The sequence below is a fragment of the Hippoglossus hippoglossus genome, chromosome 5 (assembly GCF_009819705.1).
Source record: "Hippoglossus hippoglossus isolate fHipHip1 chromosome 5, fHipHip1.pri, whole genome shotgun sequence".
In the NCBI taxonomy this organism is placed as follows: domain Eukaryota; kingdom Metazoa; phylum Chordata; class Actinopteri; order Pleuronectiformes; family Pleuronectidae; genus Hippoglossus; species Hippoglossus hippoglossus.
In genome coordinates, this window is record NC_047155.1 from 18,588,370 (window position 1) to 18,609,699 (window position 21,330).

The window sequence follows — 21,330 nt, forward strand, 5'->3', positions numbered from 1 at the left end:
TTGATTTGTGTCACCTCCTCTGCTATTCCCATGTCCTCTCAGCGACAGTGTGTCGAGACATTTATCGTTTATCGCTTCCTCGCAGCTTGCTCACACAGGCTCGCTGTGTGCTTGGCAGTACACCTTCCCTGACTCACTGAATCCAAACACCCCTGCGTGATTGACATGCCAATCTTCTATAGAGACAAGAGGAGAAAACTGGAACACTGATTGCACTCTGCAGAAACCCATGGATTCCCTTTCCCCGTTCTCCATCCTTACATTATTCAGCCTGGATCCCTGCCTCTGATCTCTGTGGAATTCCTTGTAACCAAATGAAAACATTCCCATCTGCCGTGTCAGCAGTCCCGCACTTTCTTGGATCCATCACTCCCACCACCCCCACAAAATCGCATATACACATGCGCTCTTTGACACAGGGAGTGCTCTCTTCCATTTGTTGGATGGATTGCCCATCGCATGCAAGCTGAAAAAATCTGAACAGCTGAAACATGCTCCATAATGCACGATAATATGTCTTGGGGCAGGAAGGAAGGATGACCATGCTTGATATACCATTGCGTTGGAATGTGGGTGTAGAGTCATGATGGGAATTACAGTGTGTGTGTGTGTGTGTGTGTATGTGTGTGCATACTTCACTGTGGAGTTGACAGATGTAGCTGGCTGAACAGGGAAGTTCTGTAAAATAGATTTTGGCCGGAGAGAAGGGAGATTAAGGCTCAACAGTATGTGAAACAAGCATAACTAAATGTTTCATGGTGACTGCAACTGGCGGTTTACTTTGGACGAATACAGCAGATCAGAGAGCGGGCTGTCAAGGCTCCACTTTCACTTGCAGCCAAACACATTTTTCCAGTACTGTCTTTTTATATATGTATATGTTAAATTGTGTAAGTTGCATAGTTAACTTTATACCTCCTTCAGAATGGTACAAGACTGTAACACATGTCTTTAACGTTTTGGCGAGATACCACTTGAGTATATTGATAAATTCTGCCCAAAGAGCCAAAGTCAATACTAAGTTTGATAGTTTAGAGTTTAGTATGTCTCTAAAATCTAATATCTGTAAAATGTGTTTTGCCCTGAGGCCAGCAACAGTTCTTGTAAGTTTCTTATGTCTTGCAGTTGAAAAACCAACAGTTTGAATGTTGTCAGACAAAACCTGCTGATAGCACAACACTCATGTAGGTTTTTAATTCCATTTTAAATTGCTTGTATAAGAATAACATTGGCAAACACTTCAGTTTCTTAACAACTTCCTAGAAAGAAACTGATATGTATCTTCACATTCAAAGAAATGTTCCTGGAAAGGATCATGTAATGTGGGACTGATTATAGAGAAACTAGAGCGAGGGGTCAATTCACTTTGATTAAATCTTAGTGATCCTCGAGTTTTTCATTGAAGCAGGTCGACAAAAGGTGTGTACAGGCAGGGGGAAAAAAAGAATCGCGTCTCGAGTAATAAATGAAGATTGGCTTTGGATGTAGTTGATCTATTAGTTTTCCAGTCATTAAGATCTTAGCAGCTCTTTCATAGAAATCCCTCTCAACTCATCAAATAGAATATTCCCTCATCATTCATCATTGGAACAACACACTTTGTTATTTTCAGTAAAACTAGGGAAGTTATTAGAAAATGATGAGACCTGTAAGAGAAGGTGTTACTGAATGATATTTTTAAAAAATGAAAATGAATGGCAATTGAGTCACTAGGATTCATCCATAAATCCATCCATCCATCCATCCATCCATCCATTCTCATTACCACTCATCCTTGGAGGTTTGCCTAGGGGAGCTCTAGTCAATCTCAGCTGACATGGGGTTTCACCCTGGACACGTCGCCAACATACACACCTACGGACAATTTAGAGTCTCCAATTAATCCAACCCCATTCTGCATGTGGACTGCGCCACGCAGACACAGGGAGAAAATGCAAACTCGACACAGAAACACACCGAAAGGCCCCAAACAGGATTTCTATTCGTCTCATATATTTTTGTACAGATTCTGTTTAAAAAAAAAAGTCATTTCAGCTCTCTTTGTTTCATAGGTGAGGCCATGACACATGTCCACACATTCACATACACACACTTTGACTGTAACGTCCTACATGTTCCAGACCGCGGCTCTGAGTCCAGCATGCTTTGTTTCTCTAGCTGTGTCTGTGTGCGGGGGTCTTGTGTAAGACCACCCCTCGAGTTAGTGTAAACCTGTCTCTTCATTCTTTCTCCAACCCTGAACCTTCTCTCCATTTTCCATCTACTCCACTACATGTTGTGACACGTGTGCTGAGAGCCATTACTGTCTGACTGAGAAAATGCTCGAGGGAAGGGAGAGAAAATGTGGCCATTGTCCTAAACTGGGAAATAATCCTCTGGTGTTGGCGGTCGCTTCATCCTTAATCCCAACATTCAGTGATAAAGACTCTGGAGTGAATGAAAAGACAAATCATGGGCCAACAGAAACTGTGCTTTCACAATGATAAATACTAATGGGAATCACAGTATATTCTTTATTTTATATTTGCCGCATGGACGTTCCAAACTAAAGATTGGTAATCACTCCACAGTAGATTCTACTTCCTTTCTTTTATCACTCACATTCACACTAAGATAAGGGAACCATTTGTTTCCACATAATATATTTAACAGTCATTCATTGAAAACATTTGGGTCCGTGTGACTTCTGAAATGGTGATGACAGGTCATTTAGGATTCGGAGATAACAGCCACAGTTTATTTTCGCTGACGAAATCAGAGCATGAGATTCTGTGTTTGTAGCGGTTGGGTCGTATTCTCAGTTTATGGACATTTGACAGTGTCGTCTGTGCTAAAATGATGACTGACTCCAGACGTGGAAACATCAACGACCAGTGTTTCAGGAAGTGAGACATTAATAACTGTCAGAGGTCTGATCGTGGGTTTTATTTGGATGAAGCTTAACTTTAATGATTAAATATTGTTACAGCCAAACAGTGATGTACATCTACAAGCATCTGACTTGACGCATCTGGTCACAATCCAGTAAAGACATGATTCATCTGGTTATATACACTTTTAATATGTGCTCACCTTTGCTGTCGATAAACTCTCCATCCATCTGTTTTCTAAACCACAACATGCCGTGATAATTACAAGGGGTAGCGGCCTGTCCCAGCATGCTTTTAGTGAAAACTTACACCCCGGACCGGTCTGTCATTGTGAAATCCTCCAACTGACGTGACAACATTTAATAAATAAATAAAAAACATCAGGTTACGTGAGGGTCGGATGGCGACAGTACAAAGTTAAAAGAGGAATGAGTTTACATGCAGCTGTATAGGGATTTTAATTCCTGTCCTTTAGATTCAAACAGAGTGTATCAGTTTACCAAAGCTGAACCCAGAAAAATAAAACCAGATCTGCAGGTTGATCTGTGGCCAAGATCTGATTGTTCAGATTGCGTGAGTGTGAAGCACATGTACATGATCAGATAATTACTTAATGCCAACCAGAAAGCCAGAGCGTGTCCCCTCACTGAGTCTTTGGCACCAACACACTGCTCTTAGATGGATAAAAGTGTTAAAAGGTGGTCGTTTCCTCTCTGGCACATCTGACTCGGGTGTCAACAGGAGACTTATTCTGCTAATGTTGGATCAGTGCTGCCAAAGATAACAGGAGGGAAGCAGGCTGTTGTGCAAAGCTCATATCTTTCCTCTGGGTCTCATGGTTCAAAGTAGCATCTCTACTCTATCACATGTCTGCATTAAAATGCACGCACACTCACAAAGACACACACACACACACACACACACACACACACACACACACACACACACACACACACACACACACACACACACGCACACACACACACACAAACACACACACACTCAGCCATAAATACACACCTAAGCATATATCTTTAGCTTTGATTCTGTAGGTTTTTGTGGGAGGAGGAACGATTAAATATTAAAACAAACTGACTCACTGCTTCACCTGGTTTCAGACCTACACAGTGTCATAAGGAATTTACATAAAGGAATCAATAAATTTGTGTATTTGTTATCCTTTTGAATTGAATGTACCTGGAAGTGAATGCAAAACAAACATTTAATTTTTTTCCTGTTTTTTCCAAATATTGTATTTCTCTTCTCTTGTCAGACTCAAACTCAAAATGGGATTCATACAAATATAGAAACTGTATGTCTTTAATTTTTAGGTAATAAGAAACACAGTGTCTCAACACTAGATTGTTTACCTCTGCCAAGGACGTTGTGTTTTCCCTGCCTGTTTGTTTGCCTGTTTGATGGACGGTTTGTTTGTCAGCAGGATTACGCAAAAACTACACAACAGATTTCCATGAATATTGGTGCAGGTCCAGCAATTTATTTTATCACTGTCTTTAGCATTGTGAGATTGGGTGTTTGATTTTGTTTTTTTCGTGACATTTTCAAAGATTTCACCATTATGCATGGAAAATGATGAATAACCAGCATATTTAGAGGACATACTTAATTTGTCCAGTTTGGTGCAGCAGGTTTGAAACTGTGGCCTTGGCGGTGATGAGCGTTCTACTGAGTTGATAAATCAATTTGAATATTAGTAAATGTTATCATTGATATCAGTAAATGTTATCAAGACTACATTTTATGATACATTTATATAACATTAATACAAAATAACTTAACATATCAGATGTTCTGCAGTCTCAACAGGGGATCAGATTTCTGACTCCGACAATATTTCACATTTGTCTTTGTGAGCTTGCTTAAGTCTTGCACATGTTAATACAGTATATACATATACTCTATTTAGGTTAGCTCATTCACAAATGCATACAATTGTGTGTGTGTGTGTGTGTGTGTGTGTGTGTGTGTGTGTGTGTGTGTGTGTGTGTGTGTGTGTGTGTGTGTGTGTGTGTGTGTGTGTGTGTGTGTGTGTGTGTGTGTGTGTGTTTTAGGGCTGAAACAAGAAGCAGGCCTTATCTGTGCCAGACATTCTTTAAGGAAGAAGTCCTGCTCTTTGCTGGGTTAATATGAACAGTTGCTTCTTTTGCTCAGCAATGCTGGAGGCGTTTACCTGTAAACCTGTCTCTATCAGTCCCTTAGCATCTCTGTAGCTTTCTTTGAAGCCGTACAGTAAAAGGCCAGTGAACAAACCAGTTGGGGACAAGTTGGGATTTGTGAATTGTGATTTTCATTTGGCAGGATGTTTTAAGCAGAGTTTGTGTTTCCTGTAAATTTTGTAACACAAGTTTTAACAGGTGCTTTGCGCAGGTGGCTTGAATCCAAATTCTTGTATATTTGAATCATCACTAGTCATGTCTGCTACTTGACTTGGCTACTGTTGTTATTTTTTCCATTGAAGACTCTCGCTGCCATCTCAGTGGAAAGTGTATGTCCTGAAAAGCCTGTTTTGGTGGAAAGGAAAGGGCTGAAATATCCTTAAGGACAATGTGCACTTTCATTCTGATTTTCGTTTCTCTTTCTGGCTTCCAGCTCCAGGCGAATGGGGGTTGTTAGTCCCTGGCATCGCAGTATCAGAATATCTGTTGAGTCCGTACAATATAGAGGGATCATTGTATGTCGAGAATGTAAAGTATAACGAACAGTATAAAACTGTGATTCTAGAAAATACTTTTGAACTTAAGCAACAAAAAGTTCATTACAACAGTGACTGTGTAGGTTTGCACATGTTCCTCTGCTCATAAATGAGAGAAGTGATTCCTCCAGTGTGAAAATGCTGCAGGATCTAAATTCAATAGATCAATTCATGGCTCGGCAACAATCGTTTACTTGAGCGTGTGTGTCAACTGCACTGTTTACTGATACTGATCCTGAGTAGATCATCAGCCCAAGTGAGCTGGATGCTCTCTTTCTATATGTACAATTGACGAATGGGAAGCGAATGTATAGCTACATACAGTTTTTGTGTGTATGTGACAAAAATGCTTGTTTCTGTATATAATGACAGTAGAAGAGACTGACATATCGTGAGAGGTGGGCTTATTTTATAATGGTTGCTTCATTCATTTGGATTCTAGAGGGATCATGAATTGTTGCCTTCATAAATGCAAACAAAAAACTGATTGTCTGGACTTGGACTGGATATTCTTTTTATGTATATATCTATATATATCTATATATATCTATATATAGATATATATAGATATATATGTAGAGAGAGATCCTGGTGGGCTGCCACATCTGCAACCCCCCATGGGTTTCGCTAATTATGTGAAGATGGGTTGGGATGGGAGTCCTTTTACATACTGTAGCTATGCTTGGGGGTCAATTGTCTTACAATCCATCCGTGGCTTTGGGACACAGCGATTGACTTCCAGTGTGACTCCATCACTGTCATCCTTCAGTATCACAAGTGGTCACACGAGACGCATTTGGAGACGCGGCCTAATTCCCGGGGTGCACATGTGATTGGACCATTGGAGACGGGTTGTTATTGCCAGGATCTGAGTGGGGCCTCTGTTGGCTGTGGGTGGGATGGATGTAAAGAGGACAGAGGCAGAAGAGTCCTGGGAACAAAGTGCTTTCACACCACAGGGGTTCTTCTTCCTCCCCTGCATTTCTCATGCAGCCTGCGTCCGTGTGCGTGTTGGCTGCCGCTTCTACCCCACTGGAGGGGTGGGGGCTTGGGAGTCAGTGGAGGTTAAAGAGGTTGGAGTTTGGGATGAACATGCAGTCTGACTTTAGGCTCTTGTTTTTGTGGCTTCCTGTTGCTTTCAGTCTGTCTTTTTATGTTTTACTGAGCCAGTACAGGTTCTCAGCTCAAACCATTGTCTCCATAGATTGAGTCAGACCTTACGCTGTAATACTCTTTACCTGCTAACATTAAAGTAGCATAGTGGCCAAATCTAGTCCATCTTTAGGCCACATCGTTGTAAGCAGGTTGCTGCACACACATGAACAATGCAGCAGGAGATTCTCTGCTCAGACGTGTTCACAACAACACAGAAATCTCCAGAGCGTTAAGGTGAGGGCTGGTGCAGCATGTAACGAATTAGTTCTGCTGCAGAGGTCACGTGTTTCTATTTACATCACAACGACCCTGGTGTCGGCCCTTGTTGCTAAAAGCTCTCTTAACATCTCTGTCAGTATATTCTACGTCTATGACTCTGCTTTTCATCTTAAGACATCTGTTTGGGGTTCTTTTTCATTTGTCATCTGTATTACATTTTATATACGTCTCACACAGGTTTGAGACTTTCTGGCAACGGACTCATTTTTGTCACTTGATGATGATGTAACCAGCAGCGTGGCTTCCTGTGGAAAACAGTCCCTCTCAGTCGTTTTTTCCCTGTTTCGATCCCTGTTCCCTCATGTCCTTTCAAAAAGGAGAGAAAATGTTCTGCGCTGTTCCACCGGGCTCCAGTTGCTGTTACAATGCATTAGAGGGAAATTATTTCTGTCTGCTTTGCACTCTGAGGCTTCCAACTCACTTCCTGTGGCCTTCTGCTGGAATGTACTCTTGAATGATAAAATGACGTTAGCACATCCCAGACGATTCCACTACACCAGAAATATTTAGAGCTGTATTGTGTTTATAGAGAGCAGCGTACAGAACCGCGGCTTGTGAGTTATGATAACAAGGACCCATCACACTCTTCTTCTTCAGTGAGGCCAGTGAGCAGGTGGTCTGACAGCTGCTGGGAAGCAGAGACTCTGTATCTTCTCTTATAGTTTGTGGCAAATGTGCAGATCTTATATATATATATATATATATATATATATATATATATATATATATATATATATATATACTTATAGAGCACATACCTCTGCCAAGGCCCAACAGAGCCCTTAAATTCTCCACCAAATCCGTCATTTTGATTTGGACATTGAAAATATATACAAACTGTTGTTTCCTTCTGAATCCACAATATGTCACCTACACATTCCAACCCTATTTTTACCATACAGCAGTAAAAAAAAAAAAAACACCCCATGTAAAACCATATTTAACTCCAGTAGACCTGGATTTTTATTTGGATTTGCATCAAATTGAGAAAACACTCATATACATCAGTTCCCGAGTGACCTTGGGCTTTTGGAAATTGTAGTGGATGTTTTTTTTACTATTTTAATTTAGTCAACTTTTTTTCATATATTTTAACATTTTATGAACATGTAACAGCATCTTATAGACAACACTTTCTAGACTAAACCAACAATCTCTAAATTGAAAACATGATCGTCAGCTTTATATATGTTACAATGTAAATAAGGATTTGTTTCCAATAAACAGTTCAACAAAATGGTGGCTGCATACTTGATGTATTTTGTAGCCGAGCTCTGGATCAGCACATTACTTTGTCTCCAGTCAGCTAAGTTGTGTGTATCACCACGAAGCCGAGGCTCCAGGATACAAGCGAGGGTTGTCCTTTTTGTCCGCGTCATGTTTGGTCTCTTTGTCTCATCAGCCCTCGGCGCAGTCAAATGTTTTTTCAGGTGATGAGTGTGGTGTTTGTTGTGTGTTGGGATGGGGGGGGGGGGGGGGGGGGGCACAGTGAAGGCAGCTTTGTTAGACGCACATAAGATACTAGTGTTTGGCTCGACTTGTTATTGGTGTGAAAAGGCAGCCTGTTTAGGCAAATGTGTGTGTGTGTGTGTGTGTGTGTGTGTGTGTGTGTGTGTGTGTGTGTGTTTGTGAGGATCATTTACTCTGTTAATTGAGTCAGAGCACGAGCACGTGTATTTAGTGGTATGGAGCAAGTGGTGCAGACATCAACTGACAGAGTTACATTTTACATGTGACTTTTAGTTGTGAAAACTGAGATTGTTTTCACAGCTTTAATCTTTTGTCCTGGGTTAAATTCTTATTCATCTCTTGGTATTTGCGAAATACTTGTAAGAAAAAACTAAATATCTTTGTATTTTTCACCAATATCTGTCTTTTCTCTGCCTGAAATGGTTTCAACCCTGCACTCAGGGTCATTATACTGACTCTGTGTCCAAGGATATAACCTTGTCAAATTGTTAATGTCCTCTCCATGACTCTAAATTCTGCCTATTACAGACCAATGCACAGCGACCACTGTCCAATGATTCGGTTAAATCTGCAGGCGTAGGTGCGGGCAGCAGCGAGAAGTCCTGGACAACAGAGCAGCCTGTCGTCATGGCTTTCCAGATTAAGCTGCCAATTAATGTCAACCTGGCAACTGTACACAAATCAATATTTCCCTCCACACCTATAGGGAATCAAGGAGCACTCTGACATACACTCCACAGGGTCTGTAATTACAGAACAGTGGACAATACAATATACTGTAGCCTAAGTACATGGTCATCAGTTTCTAGTTCATCTTTTGTTCGCCCTGGTATACTGGTACAGCCTCTCCTCTCTCTCCTCTCTCACTTATACACACACACACACACACACACACACACATATACTGTCCATGCCAATAGCTAATGAAGGAGCGTTACAGACAGACAGAGGGAGCAGAAGGAGACGTGCAGAAATGAAACAAAGAGAGAAAGGAGGTGGAGGATGTCTGTGTGTAGAGAGATGACGACAAGAAAAACTGGAGCTAAGCACGGAGACTGTTTGAGAATATGACCACAAAGTCGTACAGAACCCTTTGAAGATGTAGACAGTTTGAATATAAAAGCAGTAAATGTTTGTTGAGTTGACTAAAACTGGTTTCCATACGGGGATTGTTGGGGATTGGGAGAGAAGAACAAAGAAACGAGGGATGGGCTGCAGTCGAAACCACCTGCGTCTGCTCACTGTCAGACAAAGCAAATTATCCATACCAGCACATCACTTCATCTAATGTAATCTGTAAATTAACAATCAGCGACCAGATTTTATAATTTGAGCTTTGTGGTTAATATCTTGTTGAAGAGGTTTCACAGGAGAATAAAGCAAATGACATTATTAGTTTATTAGAAACATGATTTTATTCAATTAACACTTTTAAATCAATATTAAAAAATATATATAATAATCTAAACACAATAAGAGAATGTCCAGGTGTTTAAAGACAACGTTTGCAGCATGCAGGAGTGACCACAGAGCCTTTTGTAGCTTTTCGGGATCAGCAGGCTCCTCCTGGGCACATTGCCTGTGAGGCAGCGGGCACTGCAGCTGCACCACTGTATCACACTGACCCGTCTGTGACACAGACTGTATCAGTAGATTTCTGTGTTTTGGTTAATGGAGCTGCACGAACACACATCAGTGGAGAACGAGCGTTTCATAAAACAAGAATAATGAATTGGAGATGCACAGGGACAGACACATCAGACTCGGAGGAAATTGGTCAGTAAAAAAAGCGTAAGTAATGCTGATGCCTGTTGCCATGGTGATTGGGGGTCAATGAATGGTTGCCATGGAGCTCGCTACTTGGAATTCTGGGAAGGGGATATTTTTGTGTGTCTATGTGTGTGTACAGTCTGAACTTGTGGGTGGAGCACAGATGAAAATGTATATACATTATAAATGAGTGTACAGTTTGAGTCTGTGTGTACATACAGATCAAGTGGCTTAATGCATCAACAAGATTTCTCTACTGTTTTTGCTTTTATTTTTTATATCTACAGTATTATAGATCATGTCATACAAGAACCAACAACGGTCTAATAGAAACATTAAGGAGACAGAGACCACAGTATAAATAGCATGACAAAATTTGACAAATTTGCATATATCTTCATATCATCCACTGCTGTCCGTTCTCAGTGCTGCCATGGTAATTAGTGTCTTATAAACCCATGAGGACTGAGCATAATCAGACAGGCAAGCATATAGGAGAACATTAAGCTGTTATTACTAAAGTGAAACCCGCCTGATGATGCTCTTAAGTTCACACTTCTCCACTCACTGCTGTTCACCTTATAGCGGTATGAAAATACTCACTTTTGACTTTTTGTTTTTAGACGGTGTTTGTCTCTGTGTGTGTCTGTGTGTGTGTGTGTACTAATACATTTGTGAGGACCATTTTGAGGATAGACCTTATGGAGTTAGGACATTTTTGGTAAGTGAGGACATTTATAGAAAGTGAGGACATTTTGGCCGGTCCTCACTTTTTGAAAGGCTTGTTTGAGGGTTAAGACTTGGTTTTACGGTGAGGGTTAGAATTGGGGGTTAGCCATTTAGTTGTGATGGTTAAGGTTGGGGCAAGTTGCTGGCAAATGCATTATGTCAATGAGTGTCCTCACTAAGATAGAAGTCCAAGAGTGTGTGTATGTGTGTGTGTGTGTGTGGTCAGACATGAGACCATGAATTTACTTTTCACCCACCTGATGTCAGTATAAAATGACCTCATCACAACCTGAACTTCTTAGTAAACCTGACACTGTTGATTTGAATCTGTAATTAGTCCAAAATGTCTGTCACACAAATACTTATGTATACTTTACATGTATTTTAGGTCAGTGGATCAGATTAGGAAGCAACAGGACAGGTAGTCCTATTAAATCTAATCCAATACACAAACACAGACACACACAGACACACACAGACAGACACACACACACACACACACACACACACACACACACACACACATTGCACTGTGGTCCCAATAAAGCTGATGGAATGCGGCTATTTTGGTTAAAAGCTGACAATCTTAGCTTGTTCTCTGCTGCTCCACTCCCCTTGTTTCAGGATCAACAGGTCAACATGTCAGATTTTGACTCTCTTTAGTCACGTTTGTTTTACTCAAGGCCCATTGTGTGTAACAGACATGTATCATGTCAATTCCAGTGAATATCTGTGCTAATGCCTCATATGATGTGAGTATTTCAGCCATTGGGTCAGGGCCTGTCTGGTATCAGAGGACTGTTCCCTGTGCCGCTGTCCTTCTGATCCAAGTGATGCTGATGTGAATGTGATGTTGTGTGACACATCGAGTCTGGAAGACACAGGGGCCCGGATATGTCTCTGGGCTCAAAGCATTACTTTGAGCGTGTGTGTTGTGTGCGTGTGTGTGCACATTGCTCTCGTGTGAGGAGGTTGGAGAGGATAGCCACGCAAGCTTCATGCTAGAGTACACACACAGCGTGGAGGACAAGAATAGACTCTGAGCATAAGTGTAGATGCTTGTTGGGGCTGATGGGAGTACACGTGGAGCAAGTGCACGTGAGGATCCCCTCCCCCCTCACTGATGACGTCAGACCCTGTACAGTGTGTTGCCGCTGGCAGCAAGTATGAGCCCATCCCCCGCTCCTGCATCATCATCATCATCATCATCATCATCATTTCATCTTTGGGGATTTTTTCCAGTGTGTGTCTCTCTCACACACACACACACACACACACACACACACACACACACACACACACACACACACACACACACACACACACAGACACACTGACCACACAAAGGAAGTGGGCATCACTGAGACACATAGTTTGAAACACACTCACAAACACAAATGCGCACATATACAACGTATATATCATCTTCATCCTCAATACCGTGGCATCCTCATGCAGCTGTTGTGTCTTGCAGCATTACCCATAATCCTCCTTGGGAGACAATCTTACTCCTTTTCCCTTTAATCCCATAACTCTCTGGTGCATTCAGTTGGAGGAAATTAATAGCCAAGATAATGTACACCACTGAGAGGAGCAAATAAGGACAAACATGCGTTGTCAAGCTCACACATGCTCTCATTAACACACACCTTTATCTATGTACTTCTGGTTTGGGGTTTTTAACGTCGACAGAGCTGGCAACCACATACTGTATGGATTTTCCCAAAGCACAAACAACCTGCGACACGAATCACAAGAACCTCAGTCAGTTTATCTCTGTAAGTCTGTGTTGAACTTGAAAACTTTGATCAGTAGAGTATCAGCTGACTCCTTGTCATCAAATGTCAGTGACTGCTTATTGGGAGCGTGTGCCGCCAGAGACACGACACGCTTGTAATGAGCTTATCCACTGCATTGAACAGCTGTTTGACATTGAAAGTGTTTGGTTCAGAGTGAGTGAATGGAGAACATGATGCTGCTTGGGTGTGGAGCTTGTGAGTGTGCGTGTTGTATTTCTAATTTAAATGCAGCCGAAGAGCAGGAACTATATAAGCCAGCTGATGGATTGGACTGCACGCCACAAATTTGACAGCAACAGCACACAAAGTGCCACAAATGCTCCATCACCTCTGTTCCCCAGTGCAGACCACACAAGAAAAAGTGCCACCTTTGTAAACAGTGTTTTGGATGAGAGGAGAAGAAGACAATTGCAAGAAGGACACAAGTCAAGAATAAGCAGGAGCAGAAAGGAATTCTGGGAATGTTGTTCTTTGGAGCAGGTGGTGAAGCTCCTGACCCCATCGTGCACTTCCCTCGCAAAGCACAAACAGTCACAACCTTTAGAAAACAACATAGAACAACTTGTGCCATCACTTGATTGTTCACATGTTCTGCTCTGAGTTTTCTGCTGTGATTTATTAGATCAGCTGTCTGTGTTTTTACAAGTAGAAGAGTCGGGGATGAGGGCGGGGTTGAGGATTGTGTGATGAGCTCATCAGCTCCCACGGTTTCTTTCTGGGTTACGTGCGACATGTTCCAGCACATGCAGGGTGTGACGACGTCGCTTGGCTCTTGGTCGGACTTCAGCTGATCCTGAGGAATTAGTTTGGATTTATTTACCTGAGGAGACAGTCTGCATTCTTTTGCATTGCGAATTGACTGTATATATAGCAGTTCTCCAGTCTTATCGATTAGTCAAAGCACTTAACAGTACAAGTCACATTCAGTCATTCATGCACATATTCCCACAGCGCTTCTATATAGACACACTATTCACACGCAGTCATCCGAGACAGTTTGGGGGAAATAAAGAATGCAGAATGATATTGGAGACTAGTGTACAGTATTATTACAGTATGTGCCCATTTAATCAAACATGTCTGTCACACACATACACATATACTCTATACTTTACGTGTTTTTTAGGTCAGTGGCTCAGATTGGGAAGCAACAGATGAGATGCAGCTATTTTGGTTAAAGGCTGACAATCTTCAGTTGTAGCTTGTTCGCTGCTGCTCCCCTGCCCTTGTTTAACAGGTCAACATCTCAGATTTCAACTCTAGTTAGTCAAACATTTGTTTTACTCACGGCCCATTATGTGTAACAGACATGTATCATGTCATTTCCAGTAAATATCTGTGCTCATATGATGTGAATATTCTAGCCATTGGGTCGGGGCCTGTCTGGTATCAGAGGACTGTTCCCTGTGTCGCTGTCCTTCTGGTCCTCAAAGTGATGCTGATGTGTATGTGATGTTGTGTGACGCATAGACCAGACGTCTCTTTTTTGGTTTGGCCCACGAAGAAGGCGAAAGGATGCAGCCCCCTGAATTGAGACACAGCTTGTGCCCCACATATATGGGGTTGCCATAACAACTGACCCTGTAAATGTGGTCATGGGATTCTGTGTGTGCATTTATGTGTGTGTGTGTGTGTGTGTGTGTGTGTGTGTGTGTATGTGTACTTGCATGCTAATCGAAGACCACCCCCAGGGGAAGGAAGGTAAAAGCTTCTCGCCCCCCCAAGAGCCATCAAGTCCCATTACCTTCATATTTATCTTACATGAAACTGAAAAATGAAATAACACCTCATTTTGGAGACCTTTACTGCGTTTTTTTCCTTATTATTCAATGCTAAGCTGCTGATATCTTCTCATAAACCTGTCTCTGTTGCTGCTGCTTCTTATAACAGCTCCCCTTACTGATACTTAAGTAACAGAGTGTGTCTCTGCATGATGTCATTCATTGATTTTGCAGCTCGGCAGTGTGGCCACTAATCTTCCAGAGTGATGCCTTTGTCGATCCAGTCATCAGGACTGATGTTCAACTCACTGTGATGTGTGGTGACTGATAGCTGTGTGATTTGCAGTATGTTGGGGGGGGGGGGGGGGTAAATGATGGTAGATGGTGCGGCATGTGTTTAAATACAGAGAATATTATTCATCCGGCTTCACTTTGTCACTTTGATTCCTTTCAATTATGCTTTTATCCCTCCCCTCCCTTTTATTCCCATTGTTCTACATTACATTTCACAGACGATCATTTCAAATCTAAATCATGTAATTTAGTTATCTGGTATTAGTTACTGTGATATTATGGCTCACCGCTAATATAATAAACATGGATTTGAATCTTTCTGACTGCGACCACAATGGGTTTCGTCTTCATTTGTGGCTCCTCTCTTCACAAATGGTTTTGAACAGAGTCTGGAAATGACTGAGGAGCAGATGATTAACTGCGTGGCTTTGTGTTCTCTCTACAGGGCTGGCATTGATGATGTGGAGACAGATGTGGTGGAGATCGAGGCGAAGCTCGACAAGGTATGAACCATGCTGCTGAAGACTGTGCCGCTCAAAATGTCAAACCTGCATATGCTGCATGCGTCTGTCTCTTTAAACGGCTGTAAACACTGTACCTCTGTGTTTTAGAGAACATTTTACAAATACCTGTGAAGTACTCAGACATGGCAATGCTTGTGAAAACAACTAAAAGACTTGCATGTGGCTTTGATTCACACTGTCAAAATGAAAAAATGCAAACAGTACTTTGAACCTGATCAAATGGCTCACTGTGTCTCTACCTGTCTGCCTCTCTCTATCTGTGTGTGTCTGTGTGTAATTGTGTTTCTCTTTTCATTTGTGTATCTGTCTGTCGTCCTCTCACTCTGGGTTATCGAAATGTCAAGGTTATTTAAGCAGGGAAACACTGCAGACATGAGTTATAATATTTAATAGGTTCATGCGCTGCTAGAAACACACACACACACACACACACACACACACACACACACACACACACACACACACACACACACACACACACACACACACACACACACACACACACACACATGCTGGTATGGAGCAGCTCCACTGAACAAACCCTGATTAGCTTTATATTCTGTCCTATGTGATCATCACACAGAGCAGTCTTTGTCTCTCCTGCTTCACCACACCCTGCTAACTCCATGCAACATAATAACAAATGATCATTATCATCTTTTGTGTGACCGTGATTTGGAATAAAGTTACATTCAGCCACCTTGAAATACAAGGTTTCAGTTTCTCTGCAGTGAAATGTGGCTGCACCATTTTCACAGAAATGTTGAAGGTGACTGAAAATACAAAAGTCTACTTTATTGATACAGATATAATATGTTCATATGTTACTATTGTATTGAACTAGGCATCTGACACAGTTGTAAATGTATTTGTTGAAGACAAGTGGGTGAACAGGTTAAAGAAATAATGTGGGTCAGCTGCTATTATCCCCTTTAAAAACATGACTAAAACTAGAATGGCAGTCAGGAGAGCACATACCTCCACCAAGGCCCACCTGTCACCTTATGAAACCACATTTAAAGTCACTTGATCCAGAATTTTATTTGGATCTGCACCAGATTTCACACAGTAATAGATAAATATCACTCTGAATTTCTTTAATCAAAATCCACAAATTATTCTCTGAGAAATCAAGGAAATGTTGAAAAACCTTTGCAATATTTAAAAATGGAAAGAAAATTCTTGTATCTGCCCCTAATCCAGATTCTCACCAAAATGTAATAAATTCTTCCCTGACCTATACCGCATTCATCCACCAAGTTTCGTGGCAATCCGTCTAATAGTTTTTACATAATCCTGCTGAATAATAAATAAACACTGATGAAAACATAACTACTTTGGCGCATGTAAAAATAGTGAAACTGGGAAAAGACAAAACAACTGAATGTGGAGAAATGTCTTAGTTGACCATTGTCAGATCTTATTTCTCATTATTATAAGAGATGGGTCCAAAGTGTGGAGGGCCAGTGGGAATGAATGGAGAACTGTCTCTGGGGAGTCTATGAGCTCACATCATGCCTCTGCAGTTAAACTAATAGACTAGTGAGTCAGGCAGCATTTAAAGGATGAAATGGTGTTAATGTAGTTAAGCAGCGGCCGCACCCTTTTTGGTCTCCTGTCCCCTAGGAATGGACGATATGGCCAAAAATTATATCATCATCGATTGCATTTTTTTTACATCAGTCGATGATAATAATCAGAATAAATGTCCCTTTTTTATTTCTTTGAAATTTAAAAACAATGGATAAACAGCAAAACATTTGACAAATCTGAGGTCAATCTATTATGTATTTTACCTCCTCACTGCTCTTACACAATGTATAACATCAATATAAATATTTAACTTTTATTATACTGCTATTGATGAAATATATTGCAATAATGATTGATATTGTGTCATTGCCCGCCCTGCTATCTCCTCTCACCTGTTTTTTTAAATGCATACATAAGCTAAGACATCCTATTGGACAACTGGCCCCTCTCTCCAGTATATGTTATATATATCTGTGATGTACAAACTGTTTAGATGATTGTGACAATTCCTCGTTGTTGCAGTCTCTCTCAGGTTTATCAATAGATCCACATAGTCACAGCCCCCCACTCTTAAAATAGTGAACCAGCAGGCGACGCTTTGACATCTCAAACAAATGTGCATGCCCCCACCCCACCCTAACATCACACACCAAAATACACACACATATACACACACACACATCTACAGATTATTTCTGCCCCCGGAAAGGTCAGGACCCTCTATTGAACCCTGAGCTCCATTTGAGCGCCACTGAAAGATGACCGTCAATCAGGGTGATTTGTTCTGTTCAGCAGGGGTCCTCACGCTGCTCTGTTAGGAGGCTCTGAAGCTGCCTGAGGGATGGACTCAGGGCGTTGAGGGTTCTTAGAGAAGAACAGGCTTGAGATTAATGACGGCTGAACCTGCCTGCAGCGTCCAAATGACTGCTAGAACCAGTGTGGAAACATGAAGTGCTGTCCATTCTGATGGTTTCTATTAATTAGTTACAAAAATATAAACACAATTATATAACAATGTTATTTATATAATTGGTAGATGGATGATAATACATTTTTTTTGCAAAAATGTTGCTGCTATTGACCAATTTGCCAAAATCTTAAAACCCCCATCCTACGCCTCAGTGAGCTCTCGGCGTTACACTCTTACTGTTTCAGTCCGTCTTGTGCTGGCAGATGTGGCGTTTGAGACCGAGTGGACCCCCATGGTTCTTCCAGTCCATTAATCAACACATCCTGACACATACACTGTCCCTCTAATGGCCCTGCTCAGACCCTGAGGGCTCAGTACAGCACACGGTGAGATCAGGTTCCCTGCGTCAGCCAGTCTGTTGACAGATATGTTGTCAGACCAGCCCGAGAGCCGCAGCAGGCCAGGCATCGCGCTGCCTTGTGTTTTGCATTGGATTCGTACCCGTATCCAGTTGTGTGCACATGAAGGGAAACATGTACACTGGATAATGTGCATCAGATCAATACAGAGTGTGCACGCTGTACCCAGCCATTTGAAGCCAGCACCTCATTCCAGCGATGTTCACATACACATTACCGCTGTCACAGATTGTGCAGTTATCTGTCCTCACTGTCTGGTCTCTCATCTGCGGCCTGTGCAGAATAAAGGTCTCTCTGTCAGACACACACACACACACACACACACACACACACACACACACACACACACACACACACACACACACACACACACACACACACACACACACAGTATCAACCTTGGGAACCTCTGCACTAAATGAAATAATTAAAGGTTTACAGTACCCTCCCTTCTGCACCCCCCACCCACTCCCACTCCAACCCTGCATACTCCACCCCTCACCAACCCACACAAACACATATGTTCTGGTTCGGCAGTATACACAGCTGCGTCAGGACAGTGGTAATGACAGTGTACCACCCTGAAGCTTATCATATTTCCCATAGAGTGGGAAAGTGCAGCGGTTGCCAGTTCATGTGGTCGCCGTGTGTTTAAATGTTTAAAGGAGAACATACCAGTGCTGTGAACTCTCCTGGTAACATACATGTTTACAATTAGGTTTCTGCTTTCTGTGTCTGAAATCACTCCCCGTGTGAAGACTTCTAATCTTCAGTTACTCTATCCGAATATTATTAATATTTAACAAATATCTAATGAAACTAATAATTTTTTTCTGCAAACATTACATGACATGATGCAGTGATTCTTCATTTACGAGCTCTCTTAGTTGCTTTATTCAAGGACTGGATTGGTTCCGGACCTTTTGAAATACACCTATTTGCATAATGAATGTTTGTTAAATGTAAGACTACAACTAGTAGTCATTTAGCTTAACTTAACACTAAGTCAGGAAACATGGCTCTGTCTAAGGGGAACCAAATCCAAAATAGTTCAGCTCCTAATCCCTCATAAAGAAGGGGGTCATGTGCCTTTTATACAGTTAAGTCAGAATATATATGCGTGTGTTTTCCACTGGAAACATGAATAAACATTACGGTAAATAGACACAAGCAAACTCACGTGACAAACTTCACAACCCCTGGACGAAATCACGAGAAAAATAAACAATCTTTACAAACACATGTTAGAAATAAGAAGTAATGAGGGACCTCTGGCACCCACTTCGGTACACAAGTAATACCCACAACTTTGTTTTAAACTAATAATCACTCAGCGTGGTGCTTCACTTTGACTCTAGAATTGGCAGTGATGTTACTGTAAAAATACAATATTGGGTATTATTAAATATGATGTACAGAGTTGAAAGTCGAGGAAGAAGGGATTAGGTTTGGATATTTCCATGGTTAGATGTCAAAATTGTCAAAATTGCAGGCACAATCACACACACACAGAGACATGTTTGTGCTTCTTTCTTAGTGAGGACACATGTTTACATAATACATTCCCTGGCCCCTTACCCTAACCTTAACCATTCAAACTAAATGCCTAACCCTTACCCTAAACCTCATTCTAACCCTAAAACCAAGTGTTAACCCTCAAACAGCCGATTCAAAAAAGGAGGACGTACAAAAATTACCTCACTTTCCAAACATTACCTCACACTGTAGGGACTATGCTTAAAATGGTCCTCACAAAAAGATATAAGTACAGGAACACACACAGTCTATATTCTGCTCTTACGAAACATTTAAGGACCGTGTGTCTTGTATCCAATTTGCATATTTTTTATTTCACTTGTATTGAACTCTTTATTGATCACACACAACTCTTTTGGTCACATCAGGATCAGTCCTGCCTGCCCCCGGCCTTGATGCCTCTAAATCTGAGTGTCCTTGCAGATTGTGCATGTGACTAACAATTCTTATCAGTTTGATTTATGTAATCGCTGTGTCTATTAATATCCTGCCTCACACTGTGTGAAACTAAAATAGACAGTCTTATTTAAAGGGATGATTTCTATGTTTCTGTCCCAGCTGGTGAAGCTGTGCAGTGGGATGATCGAGGCGGGCAGGGCCTACGTCAGCGCCAACAAGCTCTTTGTGAACGGCATCAAGGACCTGTCCCAGCAGTGCAAGAAAGAGGAGGCGATATCGGTGAGTGGAGGTGACAAAACCTCAGCTGCGCTGGAATCTGTGCATCCACAGAGGAATGTCTAGCGGTCAACTTATCAACATCTTTTCTCATCTATCTCTTCCAGTACATTCCAGTGATTCCCCAATTGGAATAACAACAGTAACTCAGTATAAACAGTATTGTCCAGACACAGAGTCCTTCAGCTTTTTTAAACACCAGAGATGTGACCACATGCAGACAGGAGATGTTTACACTGCTAGTTTACATGGCTGCGAGCAGTGAGATCGGAAACCTGCTTCATGGTTTTCTTTTAGGAAAACATTTGGACTGGATTTCCTGTCAGTGCCAGCTTCACCCAGGAAGCTCAAAGATTTAGCAGAAGAGACATTAGTGTTTCAGTTACAATTACAAGTGAATGTGTTAATGATATGTTTTAAGTATATAGACATATTTTTGAACACGTGTGTGTTTGTGTGTGTGTATGTGTGCGTCAACATTGCAGGAATGCCTTGAAAAGTGTGGGGAAAGCCTCCAAGAGATCGTCAACTACCACATGGTGAGTTTTACACACACGCGCGCGCGCGACTGTCAGCCAAAGGCAAGAGGTCGAGGTAGAGCATTGTTCGGACACGCCCAGGTCCTCTTGGCATGTTAACATCTTTCAGACATCCAGTCCCTCCTGGGCCTGATGTTACAAAACACACACACCCCTGACTTTAACTGTGACCACACTTTGTAACGGTGAATCTGTACTTGCTGGACAGTGTGTGTGTGTGTGTCTGATTCAAGCCACATGCTTCACCAGATGTGTGTAATGCACAAACATTCACACACACACACATACATGAACACACACTCACAGGTTTTATTCACATGAGTGAATTTTCCTTATGACTAAGTGTTATTATGACATTCTCCTCTCTATGAATCATGCTGAGACGCTGCTACAG

At 41.7% G+C, this 21,330-nt stretch overlaps 1 protein-coding gene across 5 annotated transcripts in view; it reads left to right on the plus strand.

Annotated features, from left to right (window-relative positions):
• The window catches only part of LOC117761558 (arf-GAP with coiled-coil, ANK repeat and PH domain-containing protein 3-like), a 57,329-nt gene that overhangs the window by 12,408 nt on the left and 23,591 nt on the right, over nucleotides 1-21,330 (plus strand). For all 5 annotated transcript variants that reach the window (XM_034585572.1, XM_034585569.1, XM_034585568.1 and 2 more), the window contains exons 2-4: nucleotides 15,246-15,303; nucleotides 20,281-20,400; nucleotides 20,883-20,936. In XM_034585572.1, coding sequence (XP_034441463.1) covers nucleotides 15,246-15,303; nucleotides 20,281-20,400; nucleotides 20,883-20,936 — 232 coding nt within the window. The remainder of the gene's footprint in view (nucleotides 1-15,245; nucleotides 15,304-20,280; nucleotides 20,401-20,882; nucleotides 20,937-21,330) is intronic.